A 13080-nucleotide genomic window follows, 5' to 3' on the forward strand; every position below is an offset into this window, starting at 1 on the left:
GACCATATGTCATTTCCACACAGCAGTGCAGCCACTCCATCTCCAATGGCTAAAGGCAGCCTTGAGAAAATTAGTCCTATCAGCATTTCTACTGATCACTATAGAAAAATCTTCAGTTTTTAGCAGCTAGCCCTTTATCCAGAGCTAGTAGTAAGTCTTGGAGTAGCAAGAGTGTTTCATTGAATAAATAATTTGGAATGCCACCATTTTGTTCCTGGCCCTACTTCATATGATGACCATTTCAAAGGTGTGATGTAACTCCTTTTCCTCCAGAAAGATTATGTAAGAAAACAAGGAAAGCTGGACAAAAGGTATTTCCTTTGCATTGAGATGTGCAGTTATGTGCAAGAATACTTCATAACTAGGGCTACAACCTGAAAATGAGAATCCCACTGATATTATGGATCTTTCTGAGAACCAACAGAATAAGTGCACTGGGAAAAGAAAAGGTGTTTCAGACTGAATAACGTATTAGATAAACTATTGTTGACATCAATGGCTTGCAGTAACTACTGCAGAAAAAAAACCTGGACAATCTTGTACCCAGGTTAAGAACAGGTCTAGTGACAGAGGTCCTCAGATGATGCAAATCTGTTAAAAAACCTACCAGCTGAATTACCATTTATCTGGGAGGACCATTTGTCTCAGCCAACTGGCTGTCTTGTTGAGACTTGTTGCCAGGTGGACAGATTTGACAGATAAGACATGGTGCTTCTTGCCAGTTTAACATCATTAAAGTTCTTGATTTCTCTCCTTGCTTTTTCAGATAAAAAGTCTAAGCACAACGCCCACCTTCCACTTAGTTTCTACATTAGTCCTACCATGACAAGATAGTGTTTATTAAATACAGGGCAAGTGTTTGGTTAACCTAAGTTACTAGGTCTTGATAGGCTTCAACCTGACTTAAGCCTTGCACTACTTATGACTGGCAGTGCATTGTCACTGTCTCTAGTCCTACTTATCTTTTCCTATGTTTGTATTACTGTCCCCAGCTGGGTACTGAACTAGGCCCAGAAAGTGGTAAACATTTCAAAGAGCACTAAAAAAAAAAAAAAGTGTTTTTCTTCTCATTGATAGTGAAGAATCAATTTGCTCAAGGTTCTTATGACCTTGGTGCAACTGTGACAACCTTGACCAATTATCCCAACAAAATCTATGAACGTATGCATATTCTTCTTGCACTATCAGAACTACAGTGCAAACTCTGGGAGCAAACATTAGAATAAATGGAAATTCCTATTAGAAGTGTTCCAGTCTTGGAACTAAACAGAAAATCTATGATATTTTGCTGGATATACACATCTTCAAAATATTGTGGTGCCTAGTTACTTCCCCTCACAGAGTCACCTGAAGCAATCATGGCCCTTAATTTTTTTAAGTTCCAGAAAGCACAGAAAACTGAGTCAGTTCAGGCTGAGGATCAGTGACACATCCCAAAAAGAAGGGGAACATGATATTTGTTGGATCTACCACTGGTACTACCAAACTAAAATAATAAATTAATAAAATAATCTTGCTAGCAGATACTAAATTATTCATTGTATGCTCTTCCACTGTCCCAGTCTTGAAAATCCACAGTTTAAGCACTACTTAGGATGCTGAAGAGACTGGACCAAAAGCTGTTAAAATATCCAAGTATACACATGCCTTTAGCACCTGACTACATTATCTGAAAAATGGATGCCTTGTGTTCTATTTTTAACTCTTAGTAATCACAGTCTGTGGTTAGAGCTGAAGAAGTTTGCCACACCTTTTTTGGGAAAGAGCAAGGATTTTGCTTTGCTATTTTTAGGGTCTTTATCTCCCTCAAACAACCAGAAAACACAACATATTCATGCATGTGCTAAAGGCCCACTTCTGAAGAACAAGGTACGGTACTTGCTTAGGTCACAAACAAAAATAAATTTGGTGTTTTCAGATCTGCCTTTAGTGAACATTTACACACATAGAATCACCACATAATTGGTGGCAGTCTGATAAAGAATGCAGGACTGGAAGAGCAAGGGCATTTCAGGTCAGGACTGAGATGTACTGGGAAAGCTTTGTGGGGAAGCTTGCACAGCACATACCTGACTCTCCCAGAACTATTAGCCTATCTTCAAGAGCATCGATTTAAGTTTTAAATTACTCCAACTAACTCAAAGCCTATACCTCTTGCCATAATCTTGTCCACAGACCTATTACATTAACAAAGAGTTTCTCTACAAATCTTAAAATTTAGATGCATTTTTATATGCTCAAAATCCCAATTAGTAAAAGGAGACACTAGCACAAATTAAACTGCACCCTCTTTCATATTTACTACTCCCTTCTTTCATCTCCCTCCTGAAGTCACTCCAGCTGGTGCTCAGTTGTCTTCATTCAACCAGTTTAATAGTTTCCTACTATCCAAAAATGTCAACCGCAAGGTAATTTCCATTCCAGTATCTCCACAAAGCAATAGCGAATACATGGCTGCCTTTCAGACAATCAGCTTGTTTACAGTTTTCTTTCCATTGGAAAAAGATTAAGCCATAGTTAACACTTTTAAGTAGATTTAGTATCAAGTGCTTTGTTCAGAAGCCAAGAAACGTTAGATATACAGATAGCGGGAAAAAGAAAGTCTGTTCATAAATTGATACATCTACCTGGGTTATAGAATAACATTTATATTAGTAACACTAATGAATAAATGTGTGTACAAATCGGTTTAAAAAAAGAATCAGGATAGGCCTGTAAATTAAATATAAAGTTGAAATGGTCATCTATTTACTTTAAGTGTTTTATTATTCTTTCCAGTAGCACCCACAATGTATTAAGCACTGTAAGTAGAAAACATGGCAAGATGATCCCTGTCAGGAGCAAGGAAAAATAAAAACAGAGAGGGTTAAAATGAAAAGAAATCCCAGTATTTCAAAATGTTTCATCAGACAATGTAATTCAATGCAAGCAAAAACAGACACCCCCGCACCCAGGTACAGTGTGTAATTTAAAACTGACAGCCTCCCTGGAACAGTCATAAAATAGGAAAGGGAAAGTATTTAAGGCAAACCAGACATTTTACAGCCTGTGTGTACTTTCATAAATCAAGTCAGCAGTTCGTATGCAACTATGTAATATCATTGGTAGTATGAATGAGCTTACAAATTCTCTATACCTCACTAATTCTGACACGCAGATATAGTCTAGGGGGAAAATTCAGTATCAAATGACCCCTAACTTTAAAACACATATTCATCATATTTCTGTAACAGTTGACACCCACCCATTTATATAAGCTCTGTAATTCAGTAACTCCTCTTTCTCAGCATGTAGGAAAAGATGAGATAAGCAAAGTAACAGACTTACATTCACAGCCATCTTTACATTTAGACTTACTTTACTCACGAAGAGAAAAAGTAGTTTCTATTTTCTGTATTTGCCTTTATTTTAAGATGCATGTTTAAACAACATATGTTGTTTACAACACACTGCAAATACACCAATGGGAGCTCCTCAAATTCAGGATTAAATTGGTCCAGTGGCATTTAAGCAACATGTTGCATGGGAAGTCTTGAATCTACAGAATAGGAAGTCCCAAGCTTCTGGCCAATGAAGGCTGGGAATGGCATGTTATCTTAGAACTACAGCTACAGAATCTTAGCAAATCTGGCAGTCTTGTGTCCTGTCTATCTCAGAATGTACAACTGCCTACTAAACACAGGAGCAAGTCTCTCCCTAAGAAATAAGATTAACTGAGATGTTCTCTTGCATTTAGTTTAATCTTTCATGGTTTTTTTCAGCTTGATACCTCCACTGTTCCACTTTCAAACACTATTCCCTGCAGTAGGTGTAGTTCAGTCAGCAAGGAAAGGAAAACTTTTGTACACTTTTTCCAAGATTAAAACAAGTAGAACAGATCACTTTCTCACATTACTTCATATAACTTTTTGAAACTCTAGCTATTCAACTCTAGTTATTGAGTAAAAAATTAATTTGAAAAACATGTTATAAAAGTCTGATGTAAATTAAATGGAATTGCACCAACTTAAACTGGCTCAAAGGCCAATTTACCTCATCTCCTCACTCTACCAACCAAAAAAAAAAAAAGGCAAAAAGAAATTGATCTAATGCAAACTTTTAACCTTGTAATGCAATCTTATCCAGTTTACTCCATTTTAGTAACAAAACTGGATTAATGGTTGGGTAGAAGTTAAAGCTCTAAGTCTATAAGAGTTTTCATAATAAAGTACACAGCTCTATAAGTAAGTCTTGCACTTAAATGGAGATTAAAAAAAAGTGACCGCAATTTTTTAAATGACATGAAAGCAATAACCTGGCATATACTTCTAGTTATTTTCATAACTTAAACAGTGACCATAGTTGGGTCATGCTGTTTTGGGCCACGTGTACTTTCTATCACACTATAAACTGGCATTTTTAGGGTTAAGAGTTGCAGGTATGTAGTGTCTGGATTCATGAGATTTAATGAAGCTTCATGGACAACACTATTTACAAAAATGCTAAATCTTGAGGAAATTCATTGAGACAAAATGATTCTGAAATTCTTGGTCAGGACAGTCAACTTAAACAATTGTAGACCCTCAGGGTGGACAAACAGAGCAACTGCACAACACAACCATTATGTTCATACTTCCTGATGGAGGTTCATCACAACAGTACACCTGATCTCAACTAGATGAAGGAGGAAAGTCCAGAGATCATCTCAAACTGAGTTCTCTTGCAAGTTGTTTGCACAACTAGTTCTTCCACATGGTAGCAGAGACGTCTAACTTCACCCCTGGGCTGGCTGTTTGTTTTTAGTTTTGCAGCATTTCATCAAATATGAGTTATAGGTTTTAAATACTGCAATTTAGTTACCAGCTCCATGAATACAAGTTAACTCTCCTTAATGAAAAAAAATCATCATCTAACTGATTCAGAACCATACCTTATAAAATATCTTCTTACTTTGATACATATTGCTTCTATTTCAATCAACACTTAAAGAAAAGTCTGCATGAGTTTTAGAGTGCAGCATAACAAACATTATTATTTATTTGGAAAGCATACCTATGCACAAAATTATGTTTATGCATTATGGCAAGTCCAGCAGCGATCTCACATGCCATTCTCTGTAGCAGCATTATTTGTGAATCTCCATTAATATGCTCCTGCTCATTGCAGAGATAGGTTTTTAGGTCACCCTGTAAAACAAGTTGGAAATTCTTATCAGCTGTCTCATACTCTGGTTGCACCCAGATACTTAATGAAGAAGCAACTAGACACATTACTTAATCCTCATTAGTCAACAAGGTTATTATTAGTATTTAAAAATAAGTTTGTACTTTATAAAGAGTCTCCTCATCAAGTTTCAAGTCTCCATAAGTATTCTTACAGAAGGCATATGGTACTTTTTTTTTTAAAAAGGATATTTCATTTCAAGTCACTCAGTAGTTAACACTAGATCACTTCTTCATCCATATGTATACTGTATGTATAACAACATTTAAAGTGAAAAATATGGCTTGATGGCCTTGTGCTATTACAAAGATTGGTGTGAAGCCTTCTAAATACAACATTCTGCAAACCAGCAGAGCTGACCTTGGAAGTGGGGAAAAGAGAAGTGGTCTCTCAAATGTCCCCAGTTGGCCAGTTCTTTCAATGTCAAATGCATGTCTAATTTGCCACCTTCCTAGTCTAAGAACAGGCACCACAGTAGGACAGCATGTGGATGGAACCTAGGTGATACTATGAATGAATGGTACACAAGTGAATTAGTCCATAGGAGGGCTCCATCTGGTCTGGTTTATGATCAGATGTAACAAAGTAAATCATATAAAAATAGTAGAGTCCTTTCCATAAATTCTGCTAGAAATAGAAAAGTTTTGCAATTGAGAAGACAGATCACAATAACTTTGTTCTTAAACATTCAAACAAAATTAACCCGTTTATCAAAAGCATCCAGAAGCAAGAATACAGTAATCATATCCAGCTAAAAAAAGGTGATAGTCTAAATCTCTCCAAAATGCCACTATAGCTGCTATGTTTGGATTTGGACAATTTAACACCACACCAAGCTTCTCAGTGCTATAAAGAGTCTTTGGAACACGCCAATAAGATTCAATTCAACAACAGGTAACAAGCATAGAGAATTATTCATTACTGGTGGGGCTGGCAGCACCACCTACTAAGTCTACCAAACCCTGCCCATTACAAGACCCTATTTTCAGTTATTTATAAATTTGCCAGACTAACTATTTGGGCTGAAATTTTAGATGCCCAGGTATCTGCCTCAGATTGAAGTTTTCCAAAAATGTCAGCCAAAATGGTTTACTTGTTTCCAAGAATGAGGTTAGGATAAAAATATGTTTTATCCATCTAAAGTTCTGGGGATCATTTATTAAAATAGCTCTAGCACTCTTATATTTTGGAGCAGTGACTTGAAATTTGGCAGGGAGTGGATTGTGTGTCATAGGTGACTTTGCCACAGGAGAGAAAATGTGCCTAAAGTTGGCCAAGCTACAAGCCTTTGAAAAAAATCGCAATTCACATGTAGTAAGTACAGATTTCTTTGATTTTAGCAGCTAAAATCTCCGAAGGACTTCAAAAAACCAGACTAGTGAATTCTGAGAACTGTTAGGTAAGGATCACATGGGAACAAAATCTAAGGGAAAAAGGAATTCAGGAAAGCCAGCAGTTTCTCAAATTGACAATATTTAAGGTACAACAGCAAACTCTCCCAACGGGAAGGAAATATATGAAGAATAGTAAGAGGCTTATATGGTTGCATCAGGAGCACTAATGACCTGAAAATAAAAAAGGAATCCTACAAAAAGTGGGAACATTGTCAAATTGCTAAAGATGAGTACAAAAGAATTGCACATGCATGTAGGAACAAATATCAGAAAGGCTAAAGCATGAAATGAGTTACAACTAGCAAAGGGCATAAAAGGCAATAGGTTCTAGAAATACAATAGGAACAAACGAAAGATGAAAGAAAGTGTAGGAAAGAGGACAGCAACAAAAATGATAAAAGGTATAGAAAACATGACCTATGAGAAAAGGTTAAAAAAACTGGGTAGGCTTAATCTTGGGGGGAGGAGGGGAAGACCAAGGGGGGTAACCTGATAACAGTCTTCAAATGTGTTAATGACGGTTACAAAGAGGACTGTGATCCATTGTTCTCTAAGTCCACTCAAGGTAGGACAAGAGCTAATTGGTATAAAAAGCAGCAAGGGAGATTTAGCAAAGATATTGGGGAAAAAATTGTAACTATATACAAAGTTAAGTACTGGAATAGGTTACCAAGGTTTTAAGAAGAGATTAGACAAACTCCTGCCAGGGATGGTCTAGGTATACTCGGTCCTGCCTCAATGGGGAGGTAGGGGGTAGACTAGATGACCTCTCAAGGTCTCTTCCAGCCCTATGCTTCTGTAAGATTCCATTTGCACTGAGCATGCTCGAGCCTCTTACAGCTCCTAGCGCTGACCAGACTGCACATGCACTATTACAGAATGACTGAACATGCTACAGGAACAAAGCAGAGCTCTGCTCAGGACTAATTTTTAAGCCCAACCCAGACCCAAGCCCACTTGATCCTACCCTTCCCCCCAATCCTAAGTCAGTGCCACTGTTGCCTGTTTCCCGTGGGGCCAGTCTCCTCTTGCCCATGAGATTGACCCAGTGGTGGCTGCATGCCCTGTTCCTGCCATCTACCATCCCCTGCTGCAGTTTGTGTATACAGAGGGATAGGCGCTGAGACTCCTCAGCACATTCACTCTGCAGTAAACACAACACAGCATGATGACAGCAGCCAGCAGGGCACACAGCCATTGCCACACCAACCAGACCAGGACCAGTTGTGTCCCACCTGACCCAACCTGGACCCAACACTTGCAGTGAGGTTCGGGCTGGATTGCAGGGGTCTAGAACCAAGCAGGGGTCTAGAACCAAGCTGGGGTCTTTCCCTGTAATGGGTGCTCTGGGCTGGGCCCTGTCTCTCCTTTGCTCTCAGTGACTCTCCCCTGCTGGACCCCAGGCAGCATGGAGGAGGAAGCAGTCTGATTTGAATATAGAGGGAACCAAAAAACAGATCAGGGAGTAACTCAAATAGCCTGCTAAAACAGGCTGGAGCTGGGGAGACAGGAACCTGGGATGGGAAATGGAAGAATGGGCAAGTAGCCTGCTGGCCTGGGAAGGGGGAATGCAGACCAGATGAAGAGCTCCTGTAAAAGGGGAACTGCCTCCTTCATGGCAGTATACTAACCCAACTACACTTCTGTAATCCACTGAGCCAGTATCACTTACATTTTAAGATTTCATTTAAGGTTTACAGTTTCATTTCTAGCACAAAAATACATTTGTCTTGTTTATAAAGATATGAAGTAGTAGCTTCAATACCAAGATGCACTAAAATTGTTATAAAATCCAAATGTGTTTGTTATTTATCATTTTAGGACTAATCACAAACATATCTTTCAGGGAAAGTGACTGTAAACAAAACTAAGCCCTTTTTGCAGCTGCTGATCTTCAAAAACTGTGCCTGAGTTAGAATCAAGTTTCGTCTTTCAAACACACTGGTATTTGCAGTCCTCTACACTTCATATACCAAAAAATTAAAGTCAGTTCAAATGATATCTATAAACTCTAGATTAGAGATTTATAATAAGCAAAAGTCTCAGCATCAACTAACATTGTCAATAGGCAGGCGATAATACAAAGATACATAGAAAATACTACTAAGTCAAATAATACTTCATCAACTCAAAACATTTTAGTGATTCACTTTCACTAAGGGTTTGGGCAAACAAAATTGACAACAGCATTAAAAAAAAATTAAGCTCAATACCTAGAACCGATTTACAATTAATAAGTTTATTTTTGTAATTTACATACCAAAATAATTTATATTGTGGAAATAAATGTCATTTATCAGAAAGAATTCTGTTGGGAAGGACTTGATTAAAGTACAAATGCCAATTGCTTATGCAGAAACAGGTGTTTTAGCTGAATTCAGGATGAACATGCAAGATATCTAGGGCCTGGTCTATACTGAAAAGTTATATCAGCATAGCTATATTGGTCAGGGGTGTAAAACAAAATGCACATGCCGGTCAACATAGCTATGGCAAAATAACCCCCAGTGTAGACGTAGCTATGCCAGCAGAAGAGGGCTTCCATCAACATAGTTAATTTCCGGGGAGGTGGTACACATACACTGACAGAAAACCCCCTTCTGTCAGCATGGACTTGTCTACACTACAGGGCTAGGCCCGCATAGATATGCTGACGTAACTATGGTGCTGTAGTCTTTGTAACATAGGCCTACCTACAACAATTCTGGGTGTGCACACTGCTCCAGTCCTGCAGAAGGTAAGAAACTCCTACATAACGACTCATTTGGAATACTTACAGCCAGAAATGCAGTGTATGTTTACAGTCATATTTCTATTGAAATGTCAATAGAATTAGTTTACTCAAGATCTCAACTGGTTGAATGCCACACGAATGCACAAGTTAAGGAAAATAACACATGCATGGTCTCGTACATACATTTTATGAAAAGGGATTACTAATAGGTTATTTTCATCTAATACTGCATGATATATGATGTGGCAATAGAGAGCTTACTTAAGGATTGTTCAAAAAAATAAGCAGCCACCATCCCTGTTTAAAACAAATTACTTTAAATCAGCAGTTCTCAAACTATGGGGCAGGCCTCCCAAAGGAGGTGTGGGAATGAGTTAATGGAGGCATGAGCTGTGTCTGTGGGGTTTTTTTGTTTGTTTGTTTTTTAAATAAAAAAGCTCTGCCTGTCAGCCGCGGGTGGCTGGGGCTTGTGCAAAAGGGCCTTGCACACCTGGGAGGCAGGGATAAAGGGGACAGCCAGAACACTGCTCACACGCTCCTTCCCCCTCCCAATCCCTCACCGGGAGACAGTCTGGGCTCACACTCCCCTTCCCTTCTGCCCCCTATCCCTCACCTGTAGGTGGCAGGGCTCCGGCTGTTATCCCGAGGGAGGAAGAAGCAGCACATAAGGGTAGCAATGGGGTGCTAAGTCTGCTGTGAAAAGTGATATTGACGAATATCACTTTTCACATTGCCACCCTTACTTCTGTTTGAAATATTTGATATTTTCATCATTCTATAGAATTAGTCTTTTACAACAGTTACTTTTTTTCTAAAACTAGCATTAAATTTATTAGACAATTGTTTTAATTTGATATATGGATTATATCCTGAAAACAGTGTATATATTGACATATGCATGTTTTACCTTGCCCATGAACACACAGAATCTGAAACTTAGTTCAATAAAAAAAACCAAGCAAACACCATCCTCATTTATACAATTCCGTTTCAAATTACAATTTATATTGGCTACAGAAGCAGCTTGCATGTAAAAAAAAGCACTGAACAGAACTGCTTAGATGGCTCTAGATGGCAGCAAAGTGCAAGAGCAAATCAGTATGTCCTTTGTGAAACTATCATTCAGAAGAACAGCAATTGGAGCAATTGCTCCAATTAAATTCGTAGAATGTGTTTCAAGTGCACTGAATAGGAGTTTCTGATACCCACATTTAAATTTTAGGAAGGGACTATATAGCTCTCAATTAGTAAATAATTTAGCTATATATCTGTTTTATAGATGAGCTATTTTAAGTCAGTTTAGAGGCTCTTAAAATGAATTCTAGTTTGTCACTGTCTATAGTAACTAAGGGTTTGTCTATAGGGAGAGTTAGTGCACAGCAGGTTGAGGTGTAAATCTACATTGCATTAGTGTGCCACATACTAACCATCCGTGTGGTCTCTACTGCCACGCTCCAGAAGTTCCCTCGTGTGCTTTGATCTCAGATCAGTGAGCACTAGTCCACGTAGCAGGATTCACACAGACAGTTCATGCGCTTTATGCTAGCACTTGAAATTTACAGCCACGTACTGACTCTCCATCTAGACGAGTCCTCTGGGAACCTACCGTCCAAGGCAGCAATATAAAAAATATCACTGAAGAAGGATACAAGACAACTTGTGTGTGGCTGTATAATGACTTTCCTGGGATTCCTTTGGGATGATATTTACTCATGGCTTTACCACTCTAAATAATGCAGCCATCCCGAACATGCTTATAAAACCTTTATGCCACTAAACCACCATGTATTTGCTAATAAAAAGTTCTAAAAAACTCAGGTTTTCCTCTGTCAGCTTAGATCTCTCACTGTGAATCATGTTAATTTATTTCAATGAATCCTGCCATTTTGCTGCTCTTTCTCAAGAGGTAGTGCACTCAGCTGACAGTTTGTGACAAAAAGAAGAGGTGCTCAGCATTTGACTGTATCAAAGGAGAGGGGAGAAAAGAAGGCTTTCACAGTCTTAAGGCAAGTTCAGTTTACTAAATAAGACATGGAAAAACACAAGCATTAGAATTTAACCATGACTGAAAGTCCTGAGTAGATAGGGTTTTATACACTGCAGATTAAGATATTTGTAAAAACAGAAATATTCTAGTTCTGAAGTTTAAAAAATGACTCTATGCCAGCTGTGAAACCCAATGTTCAGTGTAAGGCTGCTCTTTTTGTGGCTGCAATTATTTGAGACTCCACCAGCAACAATTAGTCCTAAAAGGACCCCAAAACTGCAGATCAATTTGACTATTTCTAGAGAGATCCTCTATGTAGGATGACGACAGTAACCAGTTTTAACATGTTTTTCTCTTCCCTTCCATCTTCGTCGCGTTCATTCTCAGTCACCTGTCTTTACTTTGGTGCCAATCTCTACCACACATTAAGGCAGCTGACAGTGCTATATACAACAATAGTGAAAAAGACAGTTTGGTATTAGAGTGAGGTAAGTGAGATAATATATTTTATTGGACCAGCTTCTGCTGGTGACACACATATGCCTTTGAGCTAACACACAGCTCTTGAAGTTTGTGAAACTATGTTAAGTCTGTGTAAGCTTGAAAGCTGGTCTCTCTCACCAACAGAAGTTGACCCAATAAAAGATATTACCTCAGTCACCTTGTCTTTCTAATACCCTGGGACCAGCATGACTATAACAACATTGCATTCAGAGTTTGGTGTTGTCAGCATACTGCTACCATCTGAGACAATGGTGCCTCAACACTCCCCCAGCCTCTGCAATGATTTCATGCAGATCTTAAAAATGTTAGCAGGAGATAACATAGCCTTATGGGATAAAACAGATGTTTTTGAGTGAAAGAATTTGCTGTCTGGGTGCATACTGAAGGAATCAAAACCATCTCAGTGCTTTCTAACTGGTTCCTACTATCTCTGATGCAGGAGAGCAGTATGCCATGATCAGTGGTAACGAATGCCACAGACAGATCCAGGAGCACAAGTACGCACATCTTTCCCTGTCTATGGGCACGATATGGCAATTCATCAGCACTGTCTCCATTCCATGATCTGGAATATAGTCCTATATCATGGTTTATAAAATAGTCCTATAACACGGTGAACTTTCATGGAAACAATTCTATTAGTCTTGGATATTTAAAAGCTAAATCTACTTTAAGCACCTATCACTGTGGCATTTAAGCATAAATAGCAATTCAATTTGCAGAGTCATGCTCCAACAAGGCTTCTCTTTTCCCTATTCTCTGCATTCAAAATAGTGTCAGCTCCCTCTACTACTGCTCCTTCCTTGCCTTTCAGAATTCCATTACAAGAGGCAGGTTTTGCACTTTTACCTAATTATAGTCAAGTTTGGCTCAGTGTCATTCTTGTAGTAAGCCCTATCAACAGAAATGTTCTGTCTCTGTACTCCAGAGTCTAAACATCAGCCTAATATGCCCCCAGCATCTCTTTGGAAGGCAACTGCCTTAGTAGTTTGAGATAATCCAAAGCTGAGCCAACACTAGCCCTGAACATATAACTCCCTCTTTATAACACCTTTCTGATTGTGAAAATATGCAGCAGAAAAATTACAACAAAGAAAATTTGTTTCATATACCTTTGTAACATTATATCCAGAATGCCTATAGCTTGTGTCATGTTTTTTCAAACTGGTAAGTACTCAGGACAGTTTTTAAGTACAGAGTATACAGGTTACCAAACTGGCCTACTCAGAATTGATAAGGAGAGAAAACTGGTCATATGG

General features: G+C 38.5%; 1 protein-coding gene across 2 annotated transcripts in view; it reads right to left on the reverse strand.

Moving 5' to 3' along the window:
- LMTK2 (lemur tyrosine kinase 2) overlaps positions 1 to 13080 on the reverse strand; it is a 74403-nt gene that overhangs the window by 20320 nt on the left and 41003 nt on the right. For both annotated transcript variants that reach the window (XR_010920328.1, XM_067550937.1), the window contains exon 7: positions 5032 to 5165. Coding sequence is in view for 1 of the 2 variants with exons in the window: in XM_067550937.1 (XP_067407038.1) it covers positions 5032 to 5165 (134 nt within the window). In the remaining variant the exon portion in view is untranslated. The remainder of the gene's footprint in view (positions 1 to 5031; positions 5166 to 13080) is intronic.

Source organism: Emydura macquarii, unplaced genomic scaffold (assembly GCF_026122565.2).
Source record: "Emydura macquarii macquarii isolate MOO-44397 ecotype Brisbane River unplaced genomic scaffold, CSIRO-AGI_Emac_v2 contig_1348, whole genome shotgun sequence".
NCBI classification, from domain to species: Eukaryota; Metazoa; Chordata; order Testudines; family Chelidae; genus Emydura; species Emydura macquarii.